Genomic DNA, 13626 nt, shown 5'->3' on the forward strand with positions numbered 1-13626 from the left:
ATGAACAGATCCCCCTCACATGAGGGGCACAAATCCCTGCAGAAGGAGCAGATCTCGCTCAGGGGCACAGGTCCCCTCACTCAGAAATGAACAGATCTCACTCGGAGAAGAACAGATCTCACTCAGAAATGAACAGATCTCGCTCAGAAATGAACAGATCTCATTCACTCAGAAATGAACAGATCTCATTCAGAAATGAACAAATCTCACTCAGAAATGAACAGATCTCGCTCAGAAATGAACAGATCTCGTTCAGAAATGAACAGATCTCATTCACTCAGAAATGAACAGATCTCATTCACTCAGAAATGAACAGATCTCAGAAATGAACAGATCTCACTCAGAAATGAACAGATCTCACTTGGAGAAGAACAGATCCCTTCACTCAGAGAAGAACAGATCATCTCACTCAGAAATGAACAAATCTGACAGGAGGACCCTTGGGAAACCTCCTGGAGCATCCATCCCTGGCCCTTCACCCCGTGCCTGGTGATTTGTGAGGCCCCCAGACGCTGTCAGTTCTGCCTTGGGCACAGCCTGGACCTGACACCTTTGGGACAATTTCTCCGTCCCCGAAGGAGCAGAGCCCTCGGAGCCGCTCAAAGGTCCTGGAAAGGGAAACTGAGGCACAGATGGTGAAGGAGCAGAGCCCTCGGAGCCGCTCAGAGATCCTGGAAAGGGAAACTGAGGCACAGATGGTGCTGGCAGCCCCAGGTTTATCTCCAGACCTGCTCAGCATGCCCTGGAGCAGCGGCAGGGGAAGCAGAAGGGGAACAAAGGGATTTTCCTGCTGGGTGCTGCCACAGGAAGCCCTGGGAGCCACCACGGAGGCTTTGAGGCCTCTGTGTCGCTGCAGAGGAAATTCCTGTTCCCTTTCCCGGTGCAAAAGCACAATTAAAGATGAATTGCCTGCAGGCAGCGAGCTCACACCCGGCAGCATCTCCTGGTGCTGGGGAGCTCCATCTGGGGCTGTTCCTTCTCACCACTGCACCATCAGAGCCAGCAGCCCCTGCACAAAACACCAAAAATTAAATCCCCCTTTGGCCAGACTCGGCTTTGTGCTTTTTTTTTTTTTTTGCCTTTTCAAAGTACAGATTCCTCACAGGGAAGTTCTAAAGTCCGTGCTGGAGCAATCATTAAATGACAGCTTGGCCCTGAGGGTCGCTGCCCATCTCCCATCCTGACCTGGGCCGTGAGTCCTGCTCTTTCCATGTCATTCCTGCTCTTTTCCACATAATTCCTGCTGTTTTTCCCAGGACATTTTGTGCTGAATCCCCTTGGGCACAAACATCACACAGGCGAGGAAACTCCTCCCCATCTCCTGCTCTCCCTGAGCTGCCAGCCCCTCCAGGGCAGGGATTATCCCGGGTTTGGTCCCTGTCTCACCTGAGTGATCGTTCCAACCCGCTCTAGATCAGGAATTGTCCCGGGTTTGGTCCCTGTCTCACCTGGGGGATGATTCCAGCTCCCTCCAGGGCAGGGATTGTCCCGGGTTTGGTCCCTGTCTCACCTGAGTGATCATTCCAACCCGCTCTAGATCAGGAATTGTCCCGGGTTTGGTCCCTGTCTCACCTGGGGCAGCTGCAGCAGGGCCAGGTGCCCGTCCCTGTGCCCAGCAGACCCCAGGTGCCCCAGGTGCTCTCACCTGATGACAAATCCAGCCAGACTCACACCCCAGGCTCTGCAGGTGTCAGGATTGTTCCCTCTCTTTGCCAGCACCCAGCCCACCCTCACCTCTCCTGAGACAGCAGCACAAAGAAAACCAAGGAGCCAGGGTGCCAGCCTTGGGACCGTGACATTTATTGAGGGCTGGTTACACAATCTCACCCTCTCACAGCTCCCCTTATCTCACCTTCTGAATCCCCAAATCTCTTTCTGAATCCCCAAATCTCACCTTCTGAATCCCCAAATCTCTTTCTGAATTCTCAAATCTCACTTTCTGAACTCCCAAATCTTTTTGAATTCTCAAATCTCACTTTCTGAATCCCCAAATCTCTCTGAATTCCCAAACCTCACCTTCTCAATCCCCAAACCTCACCTTCTCAATTCCCAAACCTCACCTTCTCAATCCCCAAATCTCTTTCTCAATCCCCAAACCTCACCTTCTGAATCCCCAAATCTCTTTCTCAATCCCCAAACCTCACCTTCTCAATCCCCAAACCTCACCTTCTCAATTCCCAAACCTCACCTTCTCAATCCCCAAATCTCACCTTCTCAATCCCCAAATCTCACCTTCCCAATCCCCAAACCTCACCTTCTCAATCCCCAAATCTCACCGTCTCAATCCCCAAATCTCACCTTCTCAATCCCCAAATCTCACCTTCTCAATTCCCAAACCTCACCTTCTCAATCCCCAAACCTCACCTTCCGAATCCCCAAATTTTCCTGAACTCCCAAACTCAGAGAGTCCCCGAGGGCAGCGCAGGGGAGGAACCGCAGGCCTGGCGTCGCGAGCGTTCACTTTTATTTGATTACCCATCCAAAAAAAAAAAACCACACCAAAAATCCCTCCACAATCTCCAAATTTCCGTTTCCTCCGCGAGGAAATTGCACTGATTTCTTGCCCCCTGCGTTGGCCGGCGCTCCCCGGGCGGGCAGGGCTCACTGGGGCAGCTGCAGCAGCACGGACTGTCCCGAGGGCAGGTAGGTGATGTTGCGCGAGCGCGACAGCTGGTACGCGATGTCCTCGGCCGCCTCCAGCTTGCGCAGCTCGATCAGCCCGTCCCCCGCCGTGGCCAGCGAGTTGGCAATCAGCTCCGCGGCCTTGGAGTCGCCCTCCGCAGAGATCACCGCCGCCTTCTTCTGCTGCTCGGCCTGCGGGGAGAGCGGGGGAGAAACAGGGATGGACGGATGGACGGACAGACTGACGGACAGAGCGTCGCCGCCCCGCGGGGCTTCCCCCGGCCACGGCAGGTGAAAGGGCTTTGGTTGTAGTTTTAAACTGTGGGATTGAAAATAACCTGTTTGCCTGCTGTGGGAAAAGGAAAAAAAAGGCAATTTCGAGCTGAATTCTGGTGATTTTCTGTGCAGGGATGGGATGTAAGGAGATAAAGGTAGTGCGGAAGGTCTCACAGCTGAGGAGTTCCAGCTGAACTCATCGCCAAAGATTAGCAACAGGGCTGCCCTTAATAGCTACAGCAATAAGAAGAGTGCTACAAAACAGCGGGGAGGTGGTTGAGGTTAGAGTCGGAGTTTGTTGGCTGTGCTGTGATGAAGAAGGAGTCAGTGCTGTGAGGAGCTGCCCATGAGAAATCACTGAGAAGGTGTGGAGCTTTTGAAATAAGACCACAACAATTTTCGGCCTCTCCGTCCCACCCAGAGATCCTCGTTGGCAGCTCCCAAACCCAGAGCCTGCAGTCAGCTGGAACCTGAGCTGACACAAGAAGTGAAAACCCCACGGTGCTGCTGGACACTCCAGAGATGAATCCAGAGTGGATCCAAGCAGGGATGAGCCAGGAGCAAACAGTGAGCATGGCTGCAATCAGCACTGAGGGGTGCAAGGAGAAGCCTTCTCCAGCTGGGTTTGTGTTGTATATTGAGGAAAAAAACATTTCTGGTCAGCACTCCAGGGAGGCTGGGACGGGATATTAAAGGAAAAACCCCTGGAGAGGGAAGGGGACGGCGATCCCCAGTCTCCTGAAGGAGCAGGTACCTTCTCCACGATGAACCTGGCCCGCTCTGCCTCCTGCTGCGCCACCTGCTTCATCTCCACCGCCTCCGTGAACTCCTTGCCGAAGGTCAGGTGGGTCTGGGGGCACAAACCAAGCCCAGACCGGGTCACGGCAGGGACAGTGCCACAGCCACACCGGGATAGGCACAGAAACCAACCGGGATCCCTGAAGGAAATCCCACCGGGATCCCACACCCAAGGAGGGGAAAGCTCCAGAAACAAAGTGTCCAAAGTCCCCTTGGGCAGAAACAAAGTCACCTTCTGCAGAGGCTTCCTGCCCACCCTCTGCTCCCAGCAGGATGGATTTCATTTCTGAAGGGAGCTGGGAGGGCTGAGCTCCCTCCCTGGATAGCTCAGCACAGGAACCAGAGGGCATTTTCTGCTGTCCCAGTGGGGATTGTCCCTCGTGGTGCTTCCAGGGCTGCCTGTGGAGCTGCCCCCAACCCCAGAGCTCCTGCAGCTCAATCCATCCCCCTCAGCAGCTCCTGGGGGGTGACAAAACCCCTGCACAGGGAGGGCTGAGGCCACCCAGAGGCCACCAAGGGCTGCCCAAGGTCACGGGGACAACAGCGGAGCTGTGACCGTGATGTCCCTCCAAACACAGCCATGTGTGTCCAAGTGTCCAGCCCACCCAGGGGTCCCCCCCTGTCCCCGGGGTCCCTGCAGGGCTCACCAGGGACACGTCGTCCAGGATGAGGCCGAAGGTGGCCGCGCGCTCCGTGAGGTCCTCGCTGACCTGCCGGGACACCAGCTCCCGCTGCGTGATCAGCTCGCCCGCGTCAAAGCGCGCCTGCAACGGGAGGAAACGGGATGGGACGGGGTGGAAACTGCTGGGAACGGGAAGGAAACCACTGGCAATGGGAGGGAAACTGGTGGGAACAGGATGGAATGGGGTGGAAACTGCTGGGAACGGGGTGGGATGGGGTGGAAACTGCTGGGAACAGGAAGGAAACCACTGGGAATGGGAGGGAAACTGGTGGGAACAGGATGGAATGGGGTGGAAACCGCTGGGAACGGGAAGGAAACTGCTGGGAACGGGATGGAAACTGCTGGGAATGGGGTGGGATGGGATGGAAACTGCTGGGAACGGGATGGAAAGGGGTGGAAACTGCTGGGAGTGGGGTGGGACGGGGTGGAAACTGCTGGGAATGGGATGGGGCAGGATGGAATGGGATGGACACTGCTGGGAACAGCTGGGACACGCTGGACACCACTGGGAACAGGATGGAATGGGATGGACACCTCGGAAGGGGATGGACACCACTGAGAATGGGATGGAATGGGATGGACACTGCTGGGAATGGCTGGAACAGGACAGACACCACTGGGAACAGGATGGAATGGGATGGACACCACTGAGAATGGGATGGAATGGGATGGACACCTCTGGACACTGCTGGGAATGGCTGGAACAGGACAGACACCACTGGGAGCAGGACGGAATAGGGGATGGACACCTCGGAAGGGGACGGACACTGCTGAGAACAGGTGGGAATGGGACGGACACTGCTAGGAGCAGGCAGTGACCAGACACAGCCCCAGGCTGCACCAGCGAGGACAGCAGCAGGAATTTCCCCATGGAGAGGGAAACCCTCCCAGGGAGGTTTGGAGTCCCCACCCCTGGCAGCGTCCAAGGCCAGGCTGGGAGCCCACGGCAGGGCTGCCACTGTTCGAGCCCCCAGCTGCCTCCCACCCAAGCCAGGCTGCAAGTGCAGGATTCCAGGGCGCTCCGTGCCAGCGGGGCCCAGGGCGTGCTCACCACCACGGACTTGAGGATCTCGGTGGTGATGGAGGGCAGCACGCGCTCGTCGTAGTCCTCGCCGATGCTGGTGAAGATGCGCGGCAGCTGCGCCGTCACGGGCCGGAACAGGATGCGCAGCGTGATGTTCACGTTCTGCAGGTCTGCAGCAGGGGGAGCACAGCGCCCTCAGGGAGCTGCAGGGCAGGGGGTGCTCCCAGGAAACCCCCCCACCATGGAAAACGGGCTGGGGTCTGGCCCTTGGGACCACAGCTGCTGGGGCAGAAGGATGAACCCCAAACCCTGGAGCCCCCAGAGCCACTGTCCCCATTGCTGAAGCCCCCAGAGCCAGTGTCCCCAGTGTCCCCAAACCCCTGGAGCCCCCAGAGCCAGTGTCCCCAGAGCTGGTGTCCCCAGTGTCCCCAAACCCCTGGAGCCCCTGGATGTCCCAGTGTCCCCAGAGCCCCCAGACCCACTGTCCCCATTGCTGGAGCCCCTGGATGTCCCAGTGTCCCCATTGCTGGAGCCCCCAGAGCCAGTGTCCCCAGTGTCCCCAAACCCCTGGAGCCCCCAGAGCCAGTGTCCCCATTGCTGGAGCCCCCAGAGCCAGTGTCCCCAGTGTCCCCAAACCCCTGGAGGCCCTGGATGTCCCTGTGTCCCCAGAGCCCCCAGACCCAGTGTCCCCATTTCTGGAGCCCCTGGATGTCCCGGTATCCCCAGAGCCCCCAGACCCGGTGTCCCCATTGCTGGAGGTCCTGGATGTCCCGGTGTCCCCAAACCCCTGGAGGCCCTAGATGTCCCGGTGTCCCCAGAGCCCCCAGACCCAGTGTCCCCCTTTCTGGAGCCCCTGGATGTCCCGGTGTCCCCAGAGCCCCCAGAGCCACCTTTGCTGCCGGTGATGACGGGCACGTTGCGGGGCCGCGAGCGGCAGTCGAAGATGATGGGTTTCTGCACCCAGGGGATCAGGAAATGGGTGCCCTCGCCCACCACCACGTCCTGCACGCCCCGGAAGCGGTCGAAGATCACAGCTCTGTGCCCTGCGTCCACTGCGGGGCAAAGAAACAGCGCTCAGGGCTGCTGCGCTGCTGCCCTGGGGGTTGGGGACTTAATTAACAGCACGGCTTAATTAACAGCATGGTTTGGACAACAAACCCAGTCTGCTCCACACAGAGCACCTCCGTGACTTTTGGACGGAGAACCTCCCAGTCTGTTTGTAGTGGGCAGTAAAGGCACTGAGAGATCGGGGTCTGGACAGAAACACAACACTAAGAGATCAGGGCTGTCCCACTCACCGTTGTAAAGAGCGGAGTTGACGACTCCCCCCGCCACAGCCAAGCCCAGGCCGAGCTTCCCGATGCTCTCGAACACCTTGGCAGCCATCTCAGCGCTGCAGCCCCCGCTCCGGAGCCCTCCTGCAAAGCCAGAGAACGCTCAAACCTCACCGGAAAGGCTGCGACCCCTGCCCAGAGCCCCGGGCCACAAAACCGCACCGGGCTGCGACCCCTGCCCAGAGCCCCGAACCACACCGGGGTCTCGCCAGCCCCGGGGGTCTCCCTCCCGTGACCCTCCCCGGGCTCGGACCCCTGCAGGGCCTTCCCCCGCTCTCCCGTGCCCCCACACCCCCGGGTCTCCCGCCCATCCCGGCCCCGCACGCTCCCCAGGCCGCCCCTCCTAGGCCGCTAGCCCCCAGCGCGGGCACCCCAGGGGCCAAGGCCTCGCTGTGCCCACCCTGCCCGCCCCGCTCAGGCCGCAGCTCGGCTCGGCTCCCGCGGTTTCCCTCGGTTGTCCCGGTTCCCCGGTTTTCCCGGACCCACCGCCGCCCTCCCTCCCGCCGCCGCTCCCGCCGCGCCGCTGACCTCCACATGAATCCGCGGCCGCCCCCTCCAGCGCGCCTGCGCGCCGCTGCAAGACGCGCGCTCCTCATTGGCCCGCGCCGCGCGGGGCTCTCTGGGATATGTAGTTCCCAGCCGCCGCGCCCGCTGCCGGCCCGCCTATCAATTCCGGTGTGCCCCGCGGCGCCCCGCTGGCTGAGCAAGGCCGCGCGCTATTGGCTGGGGCGGCGCGCTGCGCGCAAGGGCTCTTGGGAGATGTAGTCCCGGCGGGGGAAGGCACGTGGGGGGCGTGCGGGGACAAGGGACATTAGGGGGACACGGGACATGCGTGGGGGACACGGGACATGCGTGGGGAACACGAGGACCATTGTGGGGGCAGCGCTGCCCGCTCCCAGAACGCCAGGACGGGCTGGGACCTCTGAAGGTCACACAGGCAGGGTCACCCGCCCAGGCAGCGTCACCGGGAGCAGGCGACACGGGTGGGGTTGGAATGTCCAAGGGACCCCTCAGACCCTTCCTGGCCACCTGTCCCGGCCACCCTCCATGGACACCTCTGCCTCCTTCCTGCCCAGGTGTGGCACTTGTGGTTGATTTCTGGCCATTGATCCTCGTGCTGGCACCGCTGAGCAGGGTCTGACACCTCCTGGAAATATTTCCATGTATTGGTGGGATCCCTGCTCCAAAATGAGAGATTTCCACGAATATCTGAAATATTTCCATGTATTGGTGGGATCCCTTCTCCAAAATGAGAGATTTCCATGCATATTGGAGTTATTTCCATGCATCGGTGGGAATCTCTCCAGTGACAGATTCCCACGGATATCGGAGCTATTTCCATGGATATTCGAGGTTATTTCCACGCACTGATGGGATCCCCCCTCCAGTGAGAGATCCCCACGGATATTTCAGATATTTCCATAGAAATTTAGGATATTCCCGCTCTCAGCCTTCCCTCCTCCAGTCTCACCGGGCCCAGCTCCCTCTCTCTCCTCACCCGAGCTGCTCCACACCCCAAAATCATTTTCGGGCCCTCTCCAGCAGCTCCTTGTCCTTCCGGGGCCGCGGACACCGGGACATTCCCGGCCGTGTCCCCTCCCGCGCCCGGAGCCGCTAGAGGGAAGCAGCGCTCTCCCTTTGGCTCCGGCAGTCCCGAAAAACGGGGAAAAACGGGAAAAAATCCCGCGCAGGAACCCCATTACCGGGGCACGGCAGCAGAACCGCGCCCCAAAATTGTGCTGGAACCCCGTTACGGGCATGGCTGTGGGATTGCACCCCAAATTGAGCTGGGAGCCTGTTCTCGGGGTGCGGCTGTGGGATTGCACCCCAAATTGAGAGGGGAGCTCGTTACTGGGGGTGGCTGTGGGATTGCACCCGAAAATTGGGCCGGAACCCCGTTATTTGGGGATGGCAGCAGAAGCGCACCCCAAATTGAGCTGGAACGCCGTTATTGGGGTGGCTCTGGGATTGCACCCCAAAACTGGTGCTGGAACCCCCGTTCTTGAGGATGGCACCAGAACCGCACCCCAAACCAGCACTGAACCCCATTACTGGTGGGATTGCACCCCAAATTGGGCTGGAACCCCGTTACTGGGGGTGGCTGTGGGATTGCACCCCAAACCAACACTGGAGCCCGGTTATTTGGGGTGGCAGCAGAACCGCACCCCAAATTGAACTGGAACCCCGTTATTGGGGGGTGGCTGTGGGATTGCACCCCAAATCTGTGCTGGAACCCCGTTACTGGGGGTGGCTGTGGGATTGCACCCCAAAATCGGGCTGGAACCCCGTTACTGGGGGTGGCTGTGGGATTGCACCCCAAAATTGAACTGGAACCCCGTTATTGGGGACTGGCTGTGGGATTGCACCCCAAAATCGGGCTGGAACCCCGTTACTGGGGGTGGCTGTGGGATTGCACCCCAAATTGAACTGGAACCCCGTTATTGGGGACTGGCTGTGGGATTGCACCCCAAACCAGCACTGGAGCCCGGTTATTTGGGGTGGCAGCAGAACCGCACCCCAAATTGAGCTGGAACCCCGTTATTGGGGACTGGCTGTGGGATTGCACCCCAAAATTGAGCTGGAACCCCGTTATTTGGGGATGGCAGCAGAACCGCACCCCGAATTGAACTGGAACCCCGTTACTGGGAGTGGCTGTGGGATTGCACCCCAAAATTGGGCTGGAACCCCGTTATGGGAGTGGCTGTGGGATTGCACCCCAAATTGAACTGGAACCCCGTTACTGGGGGTGGCTGTGGGATTGCACCCCAAATTGAACTGGAACCCCGTTATTGGGGACTGGCTGTGGGATTGCACCCCAAATCTGTGCTGGAACCCCGTTATTGGGGACTGGCTGTGGGATTGCACCCCAAATTGAACTGGAACCCCGTTATTGGGGACTGGCTGTGGGATTGCACCCCAAAATCGGGCTGGAACCCCGTTACTGGGGGTGGCTGTGGGATTGCACCCCCCGAGCCCTCCCCGAGCCCCCCCATTCCCCGGTGCCGTTTTTGGGGGGCGTTTCCTGGCGGGCAGCGCGGGCGGCCCCAGAAGGGCCCTTTGTGCCCCCCGGGCTGGGAACGGACGGGAACAAAGCGCGGCCTCTTCTCCTCCCCCCGCTGCTCCCGAACCGCGGCACGAACGCGGGGGGGACCCGGGGGGGTTCCGGGGGGTGCCAGGAATGGGGGGGCGCCACCCCAGATCCGGTGTGGGGCTGGCGCTGAGCCCACTCCCACCCACCCCATCCTTCGGGGGTCCCGGCGTTCCCGGGGCTCCCAGCCCTTCTCGGGGGTCCCAACCCAAACCTGGGGGTCCCAGGACAGCCCAGGGGGTCCCAGCCCAACCTGGGGGGTCCCAGATCAGCCCAGGGGCTCCCAGCCCAACCTGGGGGTCCCAGATCAGCCCAGGGGGTTCCAGCCTAGCCCCGCGCCCGAGGGTCTCAGACCAATCTGGGGGTCCCAGCCCTGCCCTGGGATCCCAACCCAGCCCAATCTGGGGGTCCCGGCCATTCCCAAGGATCCCAACCCAGCCCAATCTGGGGGTCCCAGCCCAACCTGGGGGTCTCAACCCAGCCCAGCCCTTCTCGGGGGTCCCAGCTCTTCCAGGGGGTCCCAACCAGTCCGGGGGTCCCAGCCCAGTCCAATCTGGGGGTCCCAATCCAGCCCTTCCCGGGGGCCCCAGCCCAATCTGGGGGTCTCAGCCCTGCCCAGGGATCCTAACCCAGCCAGGGGGGTCCCAGCCCTTCTCGGGGGTCCCAACCCAGCCCAATCTGGGAGTCCCTGCCCATCCTGGGGGTCCCAATCCAGCCCTTCCCGGAGGTCCCAGCCCAGCCCAGCCCAGGGGTCTCAGCCCTTCCTGGGGGTCCCAGCCCAGCCCGGGGGTCTCAGCCCTTCCTGGGGGTCTCAGCCCATCCCGGGGGTCCCAGCCCAGCCCCGCGCCCGGCACAAACCCGAACCAGGCTCAATTTCAATTCAATTAGCGAAACTGCATTAAAGCCCAGCTCGGACGCGGCTCGCGGTGGAAACGGCCCTAATGTGATTTCGGCCGAGCCGCCCGCCGCGATTTGCAAGTCAGAGAAATCGAGTTAGGGCTGTTCGCATTCTGGGCTCCGTCCGCACGGCCCCGCGGCGCGGCTTAATTCATTACCGGGCTGTAAAGCCGGCCTGGCCCGCCCGGGGGGACAAAAACACCCCCGGGGGCACCGGGACCACCGGGCAGCCCCGGGCTGGGGACGGGGATCGGGGATTGTCCCGGATCCCAGCACGGACTGACCCGGTGCGGCCCCGGTTTGGGTTCGGGGATTGTCCCGGATCCCAGCACGGACTGACCCGGTGCGGCCCCGGTTTGGGTTTGGGGGATCGCGGGGGGATCGGGGATTGTCCCGGATCCCAGCACGGACTGACCCGGTGCGGCCCCGGTTTGGGTTCGGGGATTGTCCCGGATCCCAGCACGGACTGACCCGGTGCGGCCCCGGTTGGGGGTTTGGGGATTGTCCCGGATCCCAGCACGGACTGACCCTGACCCGGTACGGCCCCGGTTGGGGGTTCGGGGATTGTCCCGGATCCCAGCACGGACTGACCCTGACCCGGCGCGGCCCCGGTTGGGGGTTCGGGGATTGTCCCGGATCCCAGCACGGACTGACCCTGACCCGGCGCGGCCCCGGTTTGGGTTCGGGGATTGTCCCGGATCCCAGCACGGACTGACCCGGTGCGGCCCCGGTTTGGGTTTGGGGATCGCGGAGGGTTCGGGGAGCAGCGGGATTGTCCCGGAGCCCAGAGAGAGTGACTCTGACCCGGTACAGCCCCGAGCTGAACCCCCTCGTGCCGGGCTGGGCCGTGCCGTGCCCGCAGGGGGAACGGGACCGTCCCGTTCTGCCGGCCCGGGCTCCCCGCCGCTCGCCGGGGCTTCTCCCCGGTGTCTACCGGCCCTAAACCGGGTTTAACTCCGCCATCTGGAACCGGCCGCGTTACTCGGGAAAATTCCCGGAGCTGGGAATTGTCAGCGCCAAGGAAACTGGGGCTGAGTCAGGGAAAAGCGCAGCCCCCCAAAACCCACAGCCCCAAAACCCCGCATCCTCCCCAAACCCCGCATTCTCCCCGAACCCCGCATTCCCCGAACCCCGCATCCTCCCCAAACCCTGCATTCCCCAAACCCCGCATTCCCCAAACCCCGCATTCCCCCGCAAAACTCCACATCCCCTCAAGTAACGCGCCGTCCTCAGCAAGGGCTGCAATTAAAAGGGAGTTAATGAACTTAATGAATCCTGAGCCGATCCCCTGCGCCAGCGCCCGAGCCTCTGACCCGGCCCGGCCGCGGCTCTGGGGTTGCGCAGCTTTGGATTTCCTCCCGAGTTGGGCTCGGGTTTAATGCCGGGTTCAATGTCCTGGAGGGGAGAGAAAGTGCGGACAGGGGCTGGGAAACCAGGCCCGGAGGGGGGACCCCCAAAATCCCTCAAAATGCCTTAAAATCCCCCAAAACCACCCATTTTTCCCGTTTGGGTCCAATCCTGCTCGACCCAGGTCCAATCCTGCCCGGGTTAGGCCCAATCCTGCCCACCCCCGGGTCCAATCCTGCCCACCTATAGGGTCTAATCCTGCCCGGTTTTGGCCCAATCCTGCCCAAGGCCCGGGTCCAATCCTGCCCCACCCCGGGTCCAATCCTGCCCACCTATACGGTCTAATCCTGCCCAGGTTTTTGGGTCCAATCCTGCTCGACCCGGGTCGAATCCTGCCCGGTTTAGGCCCAATCCTGCCCACCTATAGGGTCCAATCCTGCCCGGTTTGGGACCGATCCTGCCCGGTTTGGGTCCAATCCTGCCCGGGTTTTGGGTCCAATCCTGCCCTGTTCGGGTCCAATCCTGCTCGGGTTTTGGGTCCAATCCTGCCCGGTTCAGGTCCAATCCTGCCCGGTTTAGGTCCAATCCTGCTCGGGTTTTGGGTCCAATCCTGCTCGGGTTTTGGGTCCAATCCTGCCCAGGGTTCGGGTCCAATCCTGCCCAGGGTTCGGGTCCAATCCCGCCCGGTTTTGGGTCCAATCCTGCCCGGTTCGGGTCCAATCCTGCCCTGCCGGCCGCAGTCCCCTCCCCACCGGACACAGCCCCCTCAGTGCGGCCTCCGCCGCTGCCCGCGGGGCCGGAGCCGTTCCCGCCGCCCCGGTGCGGGCCGTGCCGCGGCTCCCGGTGCCGCCCGTTAATTTTGCTCGTTAACTCCGCGCAATTAGTCCCAGGTGTGTGTGAGCCCCCAGGTGAGCCCGGAGGGTCCCTCCCGGTGCCGTTCCGAGGCTCAGGATGGATCGAGGGGCGAGTCCGGGCTCAGCACGGAGCCACGGGCACAGCCCCGCGCCCGGGGACCGCGTCCGTGTGTGTCTGTCCGTGCGTCCGTGTGTCCGTCCGTGTGTCTGTCCGTGTGTCTGTCCGTGCGTCCGTGTGTCTGTCCGTGTGTCTGTTTCTCTGCTCATTCCCATGCGGGAGGGACGGGGTGGGATCAATGGGATCAATGGGGCGGGATGGAATCAATGGGATGGGATGGGATGGGATAGGATGGGATCAATGGGGCGGGATGGGATCGATGGGATGGGATGGGATGGGATCAGTGGGGCGGGATGGGGTCAATGGGATGGGATAGGATGGGATCAATGGGATGGGATGGGATGAGATGGGATGGGATCAGTGGGGCGGTATGGGATCGATGGGATGGGATGGGATGGGATCAGTGGGGCGGGATGGGATCAATGGGATCAATGGTATGGGATAGGATGGGATCAATGGGGCGGGATGGGATCAATGGGATGGGATCAATGGGATCAATGGGGCGGGACGGGGTCGCTGTGCCCCCCCCAGGACGCGCAGCCCCCCCGGGCCCCGCAGGAATGCCCGCGAACGCCCCCCGCCCCTT

The 13626-nt window shown here is 61.5% G+C and overlaps 1 protein-coding gene and 1 long non-coding RNA gene across 2 annotated transcripts; both read right to left on the reverse strand.

Moving 5' to 3' along the window:
• Window positions 1-1778: 1778 nt before the first annotated feature.
• Window positions 1779-2080, reverse strand: LOC131094142 (uncharacterized). The gene is made up of 2 exons (XR_009115651.1): window positions 1895-2080; window positions 1779-1852 (listed from the first exon to the last, which is right to left on the reverse strand). It is a non-coding gene; the product is annotated as an uncharacterized LOC131094142 (long non-coding RNA).
• Window positions 2081-2442: 362 nt separating this feature from the next.
• On the reverse strand, window positions 2443-7352 carry PHB1 (prohibitin 1). The gene is made up of 7 exons (XM_058041623.1): window positions 7265-7352; window positions 6701-6820; window positions 6293-6454; window positions 5430-5572; window positions 4344-4460; window positions 3653-3748; window positions 2443-2814 (listed from the first exon to the last, which is right to left on the reverse strand). The coding sequence occupies exons 2-7, from the start codon at window positions 6786-6788 to the stop codon at window positions 2602-2604; spliced, it is 819 nt and encodes a 272-aa protein (XP_057897606.1). The 5' UTR covers window positions 6789-6820; window positions 7265-7352; the 3' UTR covers window positions 2443-2601.
• Window positions 7353-13626: the final 6274 nt, after the last annotated feature.

This window comes from Melospiza georgiana, chromosome 28 (assembly GCF_028018845.1).
Source record: "Melospiza georgiana isolate bMelGeo1 chromosome 28, bMelGeo1.pri, whole genome shotgun sequence".
NCBI lineage: Eukaryota > Metazoa > Chordata > Aves > Passeriformes > Passerellidae > Melospiza > Melospiza georgiana.

Bases quoted from the DNA above. Each gene is read 5' to 3' on its own strand.
- PHB1 (XM_058041623.1), bottom strand. From the start codon at position 6,788: ATGGCTGCCAAGGTGTTCGAGAGCATCGGGAAGCTCGGCCTGGGCTTG. The intron at 4,461-5,429 runs GTGAGCACGCCC...CTCCCGTTGCAG, and splicing joins AGATCCTCAAGTCCGTGGTG to GCGCGCTTTGACGCGGGCGA. The intron at 2,815-3,652 runs GTACCTGCTCCT...CTCTCCCCGCAG, and splicing joins CCAGGTTCATCGTGGAGAAG to GCCGAGCAGCAGAAGAAGGC.